Source organism: Athene cunicularia, assembly GCF_003259725.1.
Source record: "Athene cunicularia isolate RWA chromosome 2 unlocalized genomic scaffold, athCun1 chr2_part1, whole genome shotgun sequence".
Lineage (NCBI taxonomy): Eukaryota > Metazoa > Chordata > Aves > Strigiformes > Strigidae > Athene > Athene cunicularia.
In genome coordinates this window covers 61,657,634-61,671,557 of record NW_020799095.1, presented here as the reverse complement: position 1 = coordinate 61,671,557, position 13,924 = coordinate 61,657,634, and the positions used below count along the sequence as shown (strand labels likewise).

General features: G+C 39.7%; 1 protein-coding gene across 4 annotated transcripts in view; it reads left to right on the top strand.

The window, feature by feature from the left end:
* FARS2 (phenylalanyl-tRNA synthetase 2, mitochondrial) overlaps positions 1-13,924 on the top strand; it is a 253,757-nt gene that overhangs the window by 170,049 nt on the left and 69,784 nt on the right. For 3 of the 4 annotated variants that reach the window (XM_026843387.1, XM_026843386.1, XM_026843388.1), the window contains exon 7: positions 1,254-1,405. In XM_026843387.1, the coding sequence (XP_026699188.1) occupies positions 1,254-1,405 (152 nt within the window). Of the gene's footprint in view, positions 1-1,253; positions 1,410-6,418; positions 6,432-13,924 lie in introns of those variants that run through there. The other variant, XM_026843389.1, reaches the window with a different exon arrangement.

Genomic DNA, 13,924 nt, shown 5'->3' with positions numbered 1-13,924 from the left:
GGGGGGGGCTATTACTTTAAAACTTGCACTGTATTCCCTATCAGATATTTATTGACTGGTTTACACTGTACAGAACAGGATTTGAGTAAATCAGCATGCTGTAAATTTGCCTTTTTAACAGGTTTATTGCTTTAGCAGGTATTCACTTAGGATTTCACTGCTCCATCATAAAACATTTCCAGGCGTGTAATACATTTTTGAGCGAGATAATATACTGTATAGACCAAGGTGTGCACATCAGCTGTCATGTGCATATAAGCAAAATAAGAAAAGATGTGTTCTCCTGCAGACCCCAACAATCTTGTGCAAAAGTACTAATTTCAACTGCAGTGCATTAATGGAAGGCAGAAGGAAGATACTGCATGACCTAGAGGGCATGAAAGAAGAGCATTACCATTTTATTTTCTTCAAAGAGGGGAACATCTCAGCAAAGGCACAATCTGAAACCCACTGACTCCAGGAAAATTTCATCAAAACTGAAAAATTAATAATCGTCTTGTTTTGTTTCTCTTTCTCTTCCTGTTTTTGCAAATAACACGTTACACTGTCCTGGCCACAAGATGAGATCTTTCTGTCTGCAGCAAAGATGCCCCTTTATATTTAAGAGTCTGTTGTGGTATTTGTGGAATTAATAATTATGCTAACGGCAATACTTTTTTTTGTTGTTGTAGATGTTTGGATGTCTATAAAAACCACTGGGAAGCAAACAGATCCCTCTTTTAAAGACAAAGTGTCTGTCTTATTTTAACCTTTTTATAAGAAGGTGCCTATTGATAAGACTTTCTCAGAAATTGAAGAATACAAACAATAAACATATGTTATATAAGAATGCTATAAATTACATAAAAATTTTATGCATGAAAGTGATAAGAATTTTTGAATCTGTAAAAAATCTGAAAAATGCTTTTTAAATGTGCTATTCTACCCAATGTATAATCATGTTAAAATGATCTCTTCCTTTTAAACAGCTCTGATCCAAAAGTGTATTCAGGCTTATAAATGCTGATTTTAGTAAACAAAACAAGTTGGGGTTTTTTCTGAATGAATGAAAGTGGTTATCAGGAGTTCTTTAAAAGACGTTTCCTAGTATAAAATCTTGCATCTCAGTTGTTTACGAGGTCAGTTCGCACTTCAAAAAACATTTCAACAAGCTTCTAAAATGAATGCTTTCTGTGCTATCCAAGTTCAAAACAGTTGTAGGTATACCTACCAAGTGCAGCCACTTACAAGGGGATTTTTTTTCATTTTTTCAGCCACTCAGCAGATACCCACCTTTGATCAATGACATCTCCTTTTGGCTGCCTTCTGAGACCTACTCTAAGAATGATTTCTATGATTTGGCTCGAACCGTTGGTGGAGACCTGATAGAAAAGGTTGTCCTAGTGGATGAATATACCCATCCAAAGTAAGTAAAACGTTTAACACATTCTTCCTGTGGTCAGAATATAAATATTTTGTCAATATTTTAGTTTTGTATACCAAGAAATCCTTGATTCTTTCAGTCAGCACATTTCATTTTTTAGCTCCAAAACATTTGCACAACACCTTCAAAAATAAATATTTTTACTTTAAAATGTTATCTTGTATTTCAGTTTTGTACTAGTACTGAGTTTCTGGTATTCAGACCACAAGTCCAGTGTGTTGTGCTCAGTTAATCACAGCAGCAGTGAACAACTGCCTTCCTCAACACGTCTGCCAGAGCGTGACACTCTTAACCATAGCATGTCTGATATTCTAGTCCTACTCTTCACTCAGTGGCTGGCGTTTGTCTCCTTGTTCTCGTCCTTTCTTTTTCTAGTCCTGATTCACTGGTAGACCTTTACTATAAATGTCAGGGCTAATAATGATTTGTTACAGAATACTATTGTTGGTGTTCAACAGAGACAAAAAAACCCAAATTTTGTTCCTTTCTTTCTGACACTTATTTATGCTGTTGACATCTCTCAGGCTTCAGAATACCTTCTTATAGATATAGAAGCACTGACATGACCATTGTGTGCACAGGTTACTTGTCCAACTGATACTATTAGTTGTATCAAAAACTGAAAAGTACCAGCTATTACATGCTGTTTCCAAATGAAGTACTAAATATGCTGCTGGCTACCCAACTTTCTAAAACTGGGGTTTAAAATCATTTCTCTTCCTTGAGATTTTTTTTTCTAGTACCATAGAAAGGCAGGTAGTAAACCTAACTGCAGTCTTTTTTGAAGATGATAGGAAAATGCTTCATGTTGTGTTCCAGCACCTATAGATTATATTTTTATTTCTATATCCAGGTGTTTGACCCTATTGTTCTTTTGAATTTGATGTGTGTTGCAGACCAGATGGATAGATTATTCTATGACCTAGTTTTCATGGTGGTTCAGTGGGTTAACATTTATTTGGGTTTTTTCCTTTTTACCCTTTCTGTGTGGTGTTATATGAGACTGTTACCACTGTGTAAAGAAACAGAAATATCATTGGAATTTGTGTGGGCATCTGAATGCTTTGAATAATTAATTCTTGAGTGGTCTTCACGTGCAAATCATGTGACATGATCTTAACCCTATACTCAAAACAATGTGTCCAGCAGAGGAATATAGGCCAGAATAAGATAGTACTAATCTTTGTAAAGAACAATGAAACTGGATCTTGCAGAGAAATTCAAGTTTCTTGCAGGTATGGATAACTTCTTATTGTATTGGACTGCACCATTGTATCAGTTAGCACAAGTGCATAAGATATTGAAGGCTGCTCACACAGGTTGTGCTGAAAATATATTTAATTGTTTTCTATCATGATGGTTCTGATACTGTAAAAATAAACATTTTTCGTAAAAACTGGGATGTTGGACCCATTTTTTGGAACTGGTTCTTCCAGTTCCTTCATTCTGAATGTTTATTTTATGTATAACACCTCTGTGTTCATTGCCATTTTTTGTATACATTCTTCCCGGTAGTACTAACCATGCAGTCATCTTTGTTGTTACATCTTCTCTTGGGGGGAAAATCCTGGGTTTAGTGTAAGCAGAAATTCCAAGGCTGAAGGTTTGGAGAAATCTTGTTCCCTGTTCCCTCAAACAGAGGCAGTATTGTTCTGTGATTACTCTAGCAGTTTACTGGAGGAATCCGCAGGCACTGGGAGGACCTCGCCAGCAGCACTGCATCAGTCATGGCTCAGCTCATGGGTCATGGTTCTCTTTACTAAGAATATTATCTTCCATACTAGTAGAGTGGTGGGGTAGGGACAGGATTTGCTATTCTGGATTTCTGCTGTATGTGTTTCCTCCTTTGATATGCTTTGACACATGGTGAACATATACCAGGGGTGGCAGTTGTTCAGTACAAGATCATTTCTTCCTCTTCAAGGAATACACCTCTGTTCCCTCTGTGACTTCTGGAAATAGATGGAAAAGATGACTGCTTCCTGAGAATTGTCACACAGATTTAGGACTTTCCTATTATTGTCCTCTAACGCCATTAAACCTTCACTCAGCAGACATCCAAATATGTTTTCACACTGCAAGGAGGAAACATTTCTCACCTTGGTGTCTGAAGAATTTGGGTGGTGACACTAATGGATTTTTAGTAAGTGATGTTGTAGTCCTCTTAGTTTGTTCAATTGCAACAACAATAAAAGAAATCTTTTAAAATGCCCCATTAAAAACGAGTAATTCCAAGGAGATTATGTACTTATTTAAAAAGATTAAAAATATAACATAATGGTTACTTTGCCCTTTCTTCTCAGGACAGGGTGTGTGCAGATATGTAACTTTTGCAGATTGATGACGTAAGCCATTATAAATCATTTTGTCTGTTCCCTAAAGCCTTTGGAAGGTGTTTAAAGGTCTTTGAAGGGTGTTCTGCTTAGTCTTAATCCCGAGCTAATTGTCTTGTTACAGGAACAATACAGTGGCTTCTTTAATTCAGTGTTGCAAAAAAGCCTTTGGACACGGAAATAAACATGAGAGATCCTCAGTGTTTTTATGGATCTGTATGTTACAGATCTAGATGCTTGTAATCATTATCTTTGATTTTGTAGATTATGGTATGGAGAATGGGAGAAGAGTGTATAGGATAGGGAAGCCTGCAGTGCTTCTGTCTTGAATGTTATTTACAAGCAGCTTAATAAATTCATGCTTGTAATTAATCACTTCTAAAATTTAAAAATCAGACTTTTTTTCATCCTTTAAAAATACCAGTTTCGTGAGGAATTGGGACATTTGGTAGTCTTATATTCCTTTTTAAACTACCTTTCTTAGTTATAGGACTATAAAGATTGAAAAACAGAAAATGCTGTACAAATAAAACTAATTTAGAACACAGAAAGAGGTCTTTTAATTAAGGTCCTTTATAGAGGCTGTCTGTGGGATACTGTGTGATACAGACTTTTCTGTGGTTCAGAAAACTTTCAACGTTCCACTGGGGTTCAGACTCATAGCCATGCTCCAGTACATTGCAATTACAGTATGTATTAGCAGTGAAAATATATTCCTCTACAGGGAAAAGGTAAGAGGGGAGAAAAAACATGAGACAAGTAATTGTTTAAACAGGAAGAGATGTCTGGGGGGAAAAAAAAAAAAAAAAAAAAAAAAAAAAAAAGTAAATCTTGATTATCTGCTTTGTAAGGTGATAATGTTGAGACATCTTCCAAGAAAGCACAGGCAATTAAAAGATACAGCAGGAAGGAGTCTCATCACTGAAAAGCACAAATTTAGGAGAATGACAAGTTACTGTGCTTAGGGTAATTAAGAACTGTTCCAGCCTAAATGCATTTTAGGTAAACTTAACTAAACCAGACACAGCATTGAGGTAAACTGACTAATATGTGATGTGTGAAGAAGGCTTTCTAGAAAATAGACTTTTTGATTTTATTTGGTCTGCAAAAATATTTTTTTTCCTTATAGCTGAAACTAATTGTAATGGATGCCAGCCTAGTAGGGCTAGATCAATTGTAAAATGTTTCAGGCAGAAACTTATTTCATACTGCAGTCACATGTTACTTTGAGGTAGGAAAAAAAAAGCATTCCCTATTAGGAAATAATGTGTGAACGGTAGTTAGGACATGTAGGCATTTCAGTACTTAACTCTTGATTTTGTCATTCCTCTAAATTCCTCTTCACCAGTGCAACAGGTAGACCACAGAGAGCAAAGAAATCCATTGCTCTATTCCAAGCAGAGAACTGAATTTTGGTAACTAAGTCGAGGTAGGCTGCTTTTGCGCAAAGTGATTCTGGAAACCAGGATAACTGTAGGGATGCTCAGCAAGAGTCCTCTGATCCACAAGAACTTCCTCCCTGTGCCTTCATCCCAGCAATTCCAAATAGGTCCACCTGCCCCAAACCCTCCTTTTGAGTCAAAAGTGTCAAACTAAATGGAGACCATGGACTTTTCAGGTGTCTGCAATCCCCACACTCCTCTCCGTGTTACCGATGAGTGTTTGCACAAGTTATCACATGAGAGGAGATGGCCTGTGAATCTCAGCTGCCAAGCAGCACTTGGCACACCAGGTAGCTGCTCAGGAGCTTTAGCTCCACAGTCAGACTGTGAAACCTGGGAATAGTAGATCCATGCACAAGGGAGGAGCATCACCTGCATGAGATGTGGCTCTTGCTTTCAGAACATGCATCTGGGGAAGGGAGCAAGTGAGAGACTGAACAGGTCAGAGGATAATTCTGTCAGCTTTTGATAGCTTCCTATCACCTGTAGCATAAAAAGTCATCACAGACCTGTACAACTGAACATGAATAGGAAAGTAAGGCCCACTGTCACCTGATTTTTAGGATATTATTGGAATCTACGTGTTGTATCAGGCTTGTCCTGATAACACAGTCTGGGTGTAACTTCACCCAAGATGAATAATGCAAAACATGGATGTAACACACCCATTATTTAGGTATATAAAGAATAAATCAACAGATATGAAGAAGTAGTTGTGGCTTTGCTGAAAGTCCGAGGAAACAGAGTGAAACTGTGGCAATTATGGCAAGAACAGGAGCGGGGTATCTGTAAGGAAGGCAGAATAGAGAAGAAAGGTAACTTTGCAGTGAGCAAAATGTTTTCCACAGCCCATCCTGTGGATTTAAGCCCTCTCTTTTGATGCATTAGCTGCACATATTCAGATTTTCATACATCTAGTTTGTGGAACATATCTTTCTGTGCATGGTCTGTAAAATCAGTTCACTGTGACTTGCCTTGGGTTGTGGTATGCTGCATGAGCCTTGCAACCAGTCAGTGGAAGGCAGTGACACTGTTTCTGCTACCTGACTGAACTATTTCTTTCAAATCCCTGGAGATCTTTAAGGACCTTTAAGCATTGCTGTGCAAATGCATGATGAGTGAGGATTTGTGGCTGACATTTTTCCCTTTGAAACATTCTAGGGAACAAACATTTGCAAAACCAAAGAGAATATTTTGGACTATATTGATACTGAAGAGAGAAAAGAAAGTCAGGGATTTTTTCTGTACTTTTTTCCATGGCTGTTGTACCCTCAATATCTTTAACTTCAGGCCTTCTACTACACAACTTGTCTTATATGTCTAATCAATATGAATGACCTTCAGAAGTTAAATCAGAAAATAATCTCTTTTCCGTGGTCAAGACTTTTCCAGTTTCAGAAAGGAAACGGGTTTCACAGGGGGAAAAAAAAAAAAAAAAAAAGGCTGGCTGAATGGCAGTCAACAGGTAGAAAGGTCTCAGCCCACTACAAATAAGCAAATAAAAATTGCTGCCATGCAGGGAATCCCAATAAGAGCAGTGTCTTGCATTTCTGAGACAGTCAGTAGAAGCAGCAGAATAAGTTTTTGACCTGTGTTGCCCCAATGTAGAGGACAGACAGAGAGAAGAGTTCAGGGCTAAGTACCAGTCCCCTACAATGTAGCACCACAAAGTGAATCCAGAAATGCCGAAGCTGCTTATCTTTGCTTTGGGTGAGCCCTGCAAATGTTTTTTTCAGCTTAGCATGATGAGTCTCTTCTAGGTACCTTGCATAATCTTGTCAGGTATGATGGCCTAACATTCTCATTCTGAAAAAGTGTTTTCTGCATTTTGCAGAGAGGTTGTTTTCTTAGTGGTCTGGGACCTGATATTTTTAAAGTTTGATACTAATATTTCTTTTGTTAGAAGGAGAAGGGAAGGAAAGAAGGATATGCCTCCACATCTTCCTTTGTAAGGAAGATACATAGGTAGGCAGAAAAAAGCATACAAAACTAAGCAAGAAATGCACTGTGTCCTCAGTGGTACTTAAGAGGTAAATTTTTAATCAGAACAACTAAAAATACTCTGAAAAGGCAGTGTGGAGACAGTAAGGGGAAAAATTGATTTGCTGCAGTTTGATGGCTATGCTGTTAAAAATATAAGTGAGGCATAGGTAAGGGAGGATTTATTCTTGCCTTTGAGTGAATTACTTGCACATTTCTAGGGTGAGATCTGCACATTTGTAACAGTGTGTTAAATGAAGTGAGAGGAAATGTATTGGCTGCTGAAGGAGGAAGGTAGGTGCACTTGTGGCACCATCTATAGAGACTTTGGGAGTACTCAGATGACCTGTGTCTCTTCTTTTCCAAATAGTAAAAGGGATGGATCTGACAGCGAAGAGTCAGATCCTATTGACTGCTGTGTTGTGTTAGTGCACACCCCTAGTTCCTTGTTAGTATATAGAAAAAACAATGAAATAACATCATTTAAGATTTGATGCACTTTTCCTTATCTAGATGGAAATAAAATCAAATACTTTTAGGTCTGGTTATCTATTGAAGCTGGCTTGGGTTTGTCTTGCTTCTGGAACCGGTGAATTAAGCAGAATAATTCTGAAGCACTGCTTGCTGCTAGTATTACGCAAATTAAAACAATCAGTTCAGTCCCTGAACACCTTGTTGTTCTTCAGCCTGAGCACTTTACAATTTGCTGAGGGATTCTTTGAGATTATCTTTAACTGCTGAACTGACAAAGTCCCAGCAGCAGCTTCTCTGCAGAAAAAACAACCCAGAAGCTGCTTTTGACAGTAGCTAGCAGAGGACTGATTTTCTATTAATGAACTGTGTTCTCCAGCTCTGGATTTTTTTCCTCTCATTTGGTCAAATGAGTGTAAGACTAATATTTTTGCAATAGATGTCCCAACTGTTCATGGGAGGCTCTGTCAGTGGATACTATTGACTTCTGAGCCTTTCTTCAGCTGTTGCAATAGAGCATGACTATATAGTAGCTGCTTAAAGTACTACAGTAGTACCCATGGTTCATCTTTTCCCTCTCTTGTCCCAACCAGGAGCTGTACCACCTGTTTTCTCTCATGAATGAGAGCCTTTTCTGTCGTTTCTTTTGCCTTATGAGCTTCAGTTTAGAAAACATAGCTGTAATGGAGGTTGTGTGCTTTTGAGTGTGTTTACTCCTGGTATGTGCATGTCAGACATTCCCCTGTGTCCCAGACCAGCCCAACAGCCCGTGGTGTTTGCTTGTTTCACAGAGTAGCCCCAACTACTCTTCAGTTTCTTCCCCTTCCCTGCCTCTTCTCTTTTGAACAGCAGCTATGTGGAAGTAGTAGCTCTGTTCTCACAGCAGCTCCTGATTAGAGGTGGTCAGGGACTTTCTGGCCAAATTCATTTAGAGTAAAGTCTGGGCTGCCCAGAGAGAGATGCTTTATGAAAACATACAGGTTCTGCTCATGTCCCATCAGAGCCCAGGTAATCTACCACCTGAGGGCTGAGACAGTGGAGTTTTCATCCTAGCTGCCTAGAGGAGCCTGGACTGGGGCTCCATGTCTGTAACTACAAGGTAACTCTGCCATGCCAATTGCCACATGGCTCAAGGGTGTTTTGCACTTTCTAGCAATCATGATGTCCAACTGTCCCCCACCAGGACTGAGACTGTCAGAGTTGAGCTTTCCCAGCTACCCTGCACTGTAGCAGGGGCATTCACGAAGCATAAGACAGCCATATGCTAGTTTTTATTTTTGAGGAAATTGAACTGAAAAGCTTTTAATTCCTCCGTTTCCTCCCCAGCAAAAATATTCTGGATTGGAAAGAATATAGATAATTAATTGAGTAAATATACACATACTTTTGTTTTAAAAAGACTTTTTCAAATATTTTAGAAATTCTGAATTTCAACCAGCTCTGTTCCAGCTTCTTTATAGTACATACTGGATGAAGTCAGATATAGCAAAAATAAGCATGCACTTATATAGCACAAGCCATAAAGTATTGTTTGATATGGAAACAGACCTTTTCAGTGCTATATTTATTATGTATACATGTGTAGATTTGGAATCTGTCTGCATATTTTTGTTAAGCATCCTTTTCAAAGGTTTTTAAATGCTTGGCCTAGAGCTTTTGAATTCCAGTGTGGATTCAGGTACCTAATTCCCTCAGGTTGCTTTGAAAGTCTCCCAAATAGCAGTTCCCTGCACAAATCTAAGAGTGTCATAAAGAACTGTGAGAGGAGAGACAGAGAAATCTACCCTGTAGAAACAGTGTGCCCTTGACCTGTTTGACATCTGCTTATTCTGGGGATTTCTTGCTTCATCTGCCAGAAGGATGGACCTGAAAAATAAAATTAAATGCTTTGACTTTGTTTTACAGAAAAAAAAAAATTAAAAATCCTTGCTTTATACAATAAAGTGTGAGTTCTGTGACTTACAGCTTTTTATACAGCTTGTGACTGCCAGTTCAGACCTCTGATGCCAGTGTTTACTTGAAGACCATCTAGTGGAGGAAAAAAAAAATCAACTGATCAGGAAAGACAGACTCTACCTTCCCTCCTATCCTCAGTGTTCAGACAGGCACCATACAAATAGCTGTTCTTAATGGCACAGTATTGAAGTCTGAGGTTTCCTTCAAACCACTGTATTCAAATCAATTGTGGGGCAGACAGTGTTCTGCTGTGCTGTCATTGGCTCTTCAGAGACTTCACTGAGAAAATAGTCTTCACTAACTGAAAATAATTTACTATTAATGAGCTTCAGTAGGAGTCCCATTATTCTTCTTTGGTGGGAGGCTGGTGGCTAACACTGGCTTGTGGGAGGATTGGTATTCAAGAAAGGAAAAAGATGAAGTAACCACAGGTTCCCATTGAGGGGGGATGGGGGGGGGGTGTGGAACACAGCCCTGAAGTGTGATGTATCACCAGTGATACTCCACAGGAAATGTAATCACCCTTCACGGGTAACGAGAAGAGAGGAAAACTTAAGTACATGAGCCACACAGAAGACAAATGTCAACTCCCTTATGTATTCAAGCAGATGCAGAGGACAGCCTTGCTGTATAGCAAAGGGATAGCTGGAGTCACAATGAATCTTTCTAAGAGGCTGCTTGGCTGAAGAGCTTAACCTTTCTTCATCATGTCAACCTGGAGTCAGCCATTCACCACCAGTTCTCAGATGCAGCCCAGAAATCTTTGCCACAATTCCCAAAGCCCTTCACAGGAGGCGTCACAGGAATTAGCACAGTGATTTATTGACAAGCAGTGGGCCGGTGAAAAATGGCTAAAGGAGTCAGCTGACACAGGATGCACGGGATAGCAATAGGCTTGCGAGAGCTTCTGAGTTCAGAGAACTCCTAGTGAATTGCTGTCCTTGTAGACCAGAGGTTGAGACTGCTTCTGTGCAGAACTGTTTTTTATAGTATGTAATTGTGAGCAGATCAGAGTTTGAGAAGCATTGCAATGGCTGTATGTCAGAGACAGAGTGAAAGCTTTTGTAATCACATTCATTAGATGGTAAATACTGTGTTCTCTGATAGCTTGAAGTCATTTTAATCTTGCAGTGCCTTTTGAAAGTGTTCTACTCAGCAGCTAGGATGGGGGAAGAATTCAACACATGTAAGAGGCAGAGTGTCCTTCTTTCACCTGGTGCTTTGTCCCCCTCTTTCTACTTCACATTGAAATAGTTGTCTCTGCCTGCCACTGCCTGGGACGGTCATCACTCTGCTCTGCTCTCTGCCAGAGGGTGGGATGCAATGACCCTCCCCTCTTTTCTTGGTCTCTACCCCTGCTCCATCCATTCTCCCCCATTAACACCATAGCTGGCCATCCTACCCCAACCAGCTAGGAAGTCAAGGTGAAGCAGTCCTGTCAAGGTGTCATGTCCCGCTCAGATGAGGGGGACAAGTGACTCAGATTTGCAAATCCCCAATGGAGTGGATAAGTCTCCAAGTCCAAGCATTTATTAACTACCCACAAGGTACTAATTGAACACATGATAACTGGCCAAGTATATAGCAAGTTGTGGCGAGCAATACAATATGCCTTGCATTTCTTAATGGAAAAAGGAAAAGAGGGAGATAGAGGGAATGAGGGAATACAGATCACTGGTCTGGGTTCCTGCGCTGATCCCACCAGCGAGGGTTCCAGGAGGCGGCCATCTTTTTCACTGATATCAGTCGTCTTCGCTTCACTGCTCTCTCCAGGTGGCTGGGGGGCGGAGACCCCCCTTTCTTCTCCCCCTTGATTTATACCAACTTTCCTTGGGTCTGTCCCCTAGGTCGACCCACGTACCTACACATCCCATGTAGTGGGAGGGGTAAGGTGTTTCATGGGATGATGTAATTAGCATGATCATGTTAGCCTTTGTTAGCATATTGAGGGGTGTTAACTTTAGTATGCATTTTGTGGATAGTGAAGCAAAGTTCATTCACTGGACAGATACATGGCCCTTGAAATTTGCCCAGGTGTCTCAGAGGAGAGCTGTCCTGTCTCCCCAGGGCTCTCTCCCCTAGCTGCATCGGGCAGCCTTATCAGCTTCGACCTCCACAGAATGCACCCTGTGACTCGTTTTGTCTTGTGAGTGTTTGAGGCATTTCTTCTATCTACCTCAACTTGTGATTTCCCAGGCTGTTTTTCTAGTTTCTTGCAGGCCTGGTTTCTCATCACTCACACAAGGCCACCAGTGACCAATGCCCATGCTGCGGGCTGGGAATTCCTGCAAGAGAATATGGGTGAGGGAGGGAAATGTGTTTTGGCTAGGTCTCAGATCTGTGCCCGAAACTAGTTTTTCTTTAAAATAATAGACACATCCTTTATATAGCTCTTGTCCTACTCCTTAATCAGCTTGTAAATGAACTCAGCATGCAAGTACGGTATGTTTGTTTTCTGTAGTGTCCTAGGCAACACATCTGTAGCTGATTCTGAGTTTCTCCAAAATTCTCTTTTAATTCTTGAATGGACATCTGCATGGGAAGGTAGAGATGGTACCGTTTGCTTATCTCTTACAAGAATCTTTCTAGCCACAGAAAGCAGCCACAGTACTGAGACAGGCAGACCACACATTTCTTAGGATGATGAAGGACATCATTCTCCTCTGTGTTGAGAATTGCCCATCTGTGGTGCCTGCACACATTTGCACTCATCTGTTGACAAGGCCTTCACAGAACTGTGTTGAGGCTGGTAATATGGTAACCAGGCCTCTAATTCTTAGGCTAGATTGAGCCAAACATACATCCTGTAAAACTGCTAAGATGGGAGATGAGAGGGGGGGGAAAAAAAAGTCTTTATACACCCCTCCTCACTTCTAGTATTATTGCACAAGAGAGAGATGGATTTGGCACTAAATAATTAATCCTGCTCTTTATATTTTATGGATCCAGAACACATTTTTGTAGGGGAAAAAACCCTATAGCTAGGAAGGCTTTCTTGAAGCTGAGTCTCAAAGCATTAAACAGCTCAAAGGTTATTTATCTCCATGCTGGAAAATGTCAACATTTAGGCAGAGAAAACAAGGTTTGCTTTAATTTCAGAACAAACAAATGTCAGCATTCCTGAAACAGATCACAGTATCTTTCCATTGTTTGTTTTGTGCTTGATAGATATTTTATTTTAACCTCCCAGTTAACTTTAAATAATTCATTTTAAAAATTGTTGCCAAGTTCTATCAAGTGCTAAGCATCCTCGTCTCTGGGTAAATTGAATAAATTCATGGGACTGTGAACCCAATAAGACCTGTATACCATAGACATGGACTTGAACTGCAAAACATACATCTGGATGGTGACTGCTGCCATTTCTCTGGAATTCAGGTTTCTGTCCTTCTCTCAAACACTGGCTGGTAAACATTAATATTAACACTAACACCATGCAACTGATCTATTATTTATGAGGCATCACACAGAAATGCAAGGGAAAGGTGCCTTTTAAAAATCATTCTGAGGATAAAGAAAAGATTTATGTTTAGTATTTTCATGCCTATTAGTACACATGTGGGACAGATAGATAGTAAGGAAATGAATGACTGTTCATACTTGTAACATTTGAATAGTTTGTGTTCATACTTTGTGAATGAACACCAGAAGGGAGACAGATGAGGACTGATTTAATGTAGTTCTTATGGATTTTTTTTGTTACCTTTATATATGAAGGTCTCATGGTTCTCAGCCGAGATATTGCCACCCTCATCCCATGGACCAGTGAACAGGAGGCCAAAGTGTTAAGTGACGTGTCTAACAAGTCACAATGGAAATTTAACAGTTTAGGTCAGAACATTGCCTTCCATTGTGTTGGATAGATGGGACATGTCGTGAGCAAGTGAAGATCAACTAGGATGGTGCAGCAGATTCAAGTTTTTCTTAAAGTAGATGGCTAGGCTCAATTAGGCAAAGCCAAGGGTTTAACTGTGGATTGTGTCACTTAAGCAGACACTTTTCTTAGTGTCTGCTAATGCAGATATTCCTGGGTTGGACTTTATAAAATGAGTCCTTATTTGAGCTTCTTAGTGTTAGCAACTCCCACTGAAAATCACTGGGTATGCTGTGGGAATTTGTCATTCATAGAGTATCTAAAAAACCCAAAATGTCCATAATTTAATGGGACACTGTGAAAAATCAACCTTCACATCTTTTGTGCTTTGTTACCTATTTTTGAGGTGAAGATATGTGAGTATTTCAATACACAGCTTTTGGATGAAGATGATATTCTGATATGGAGAGAAAAAGGTCATTGAACATGATGTAATTTCATTTGA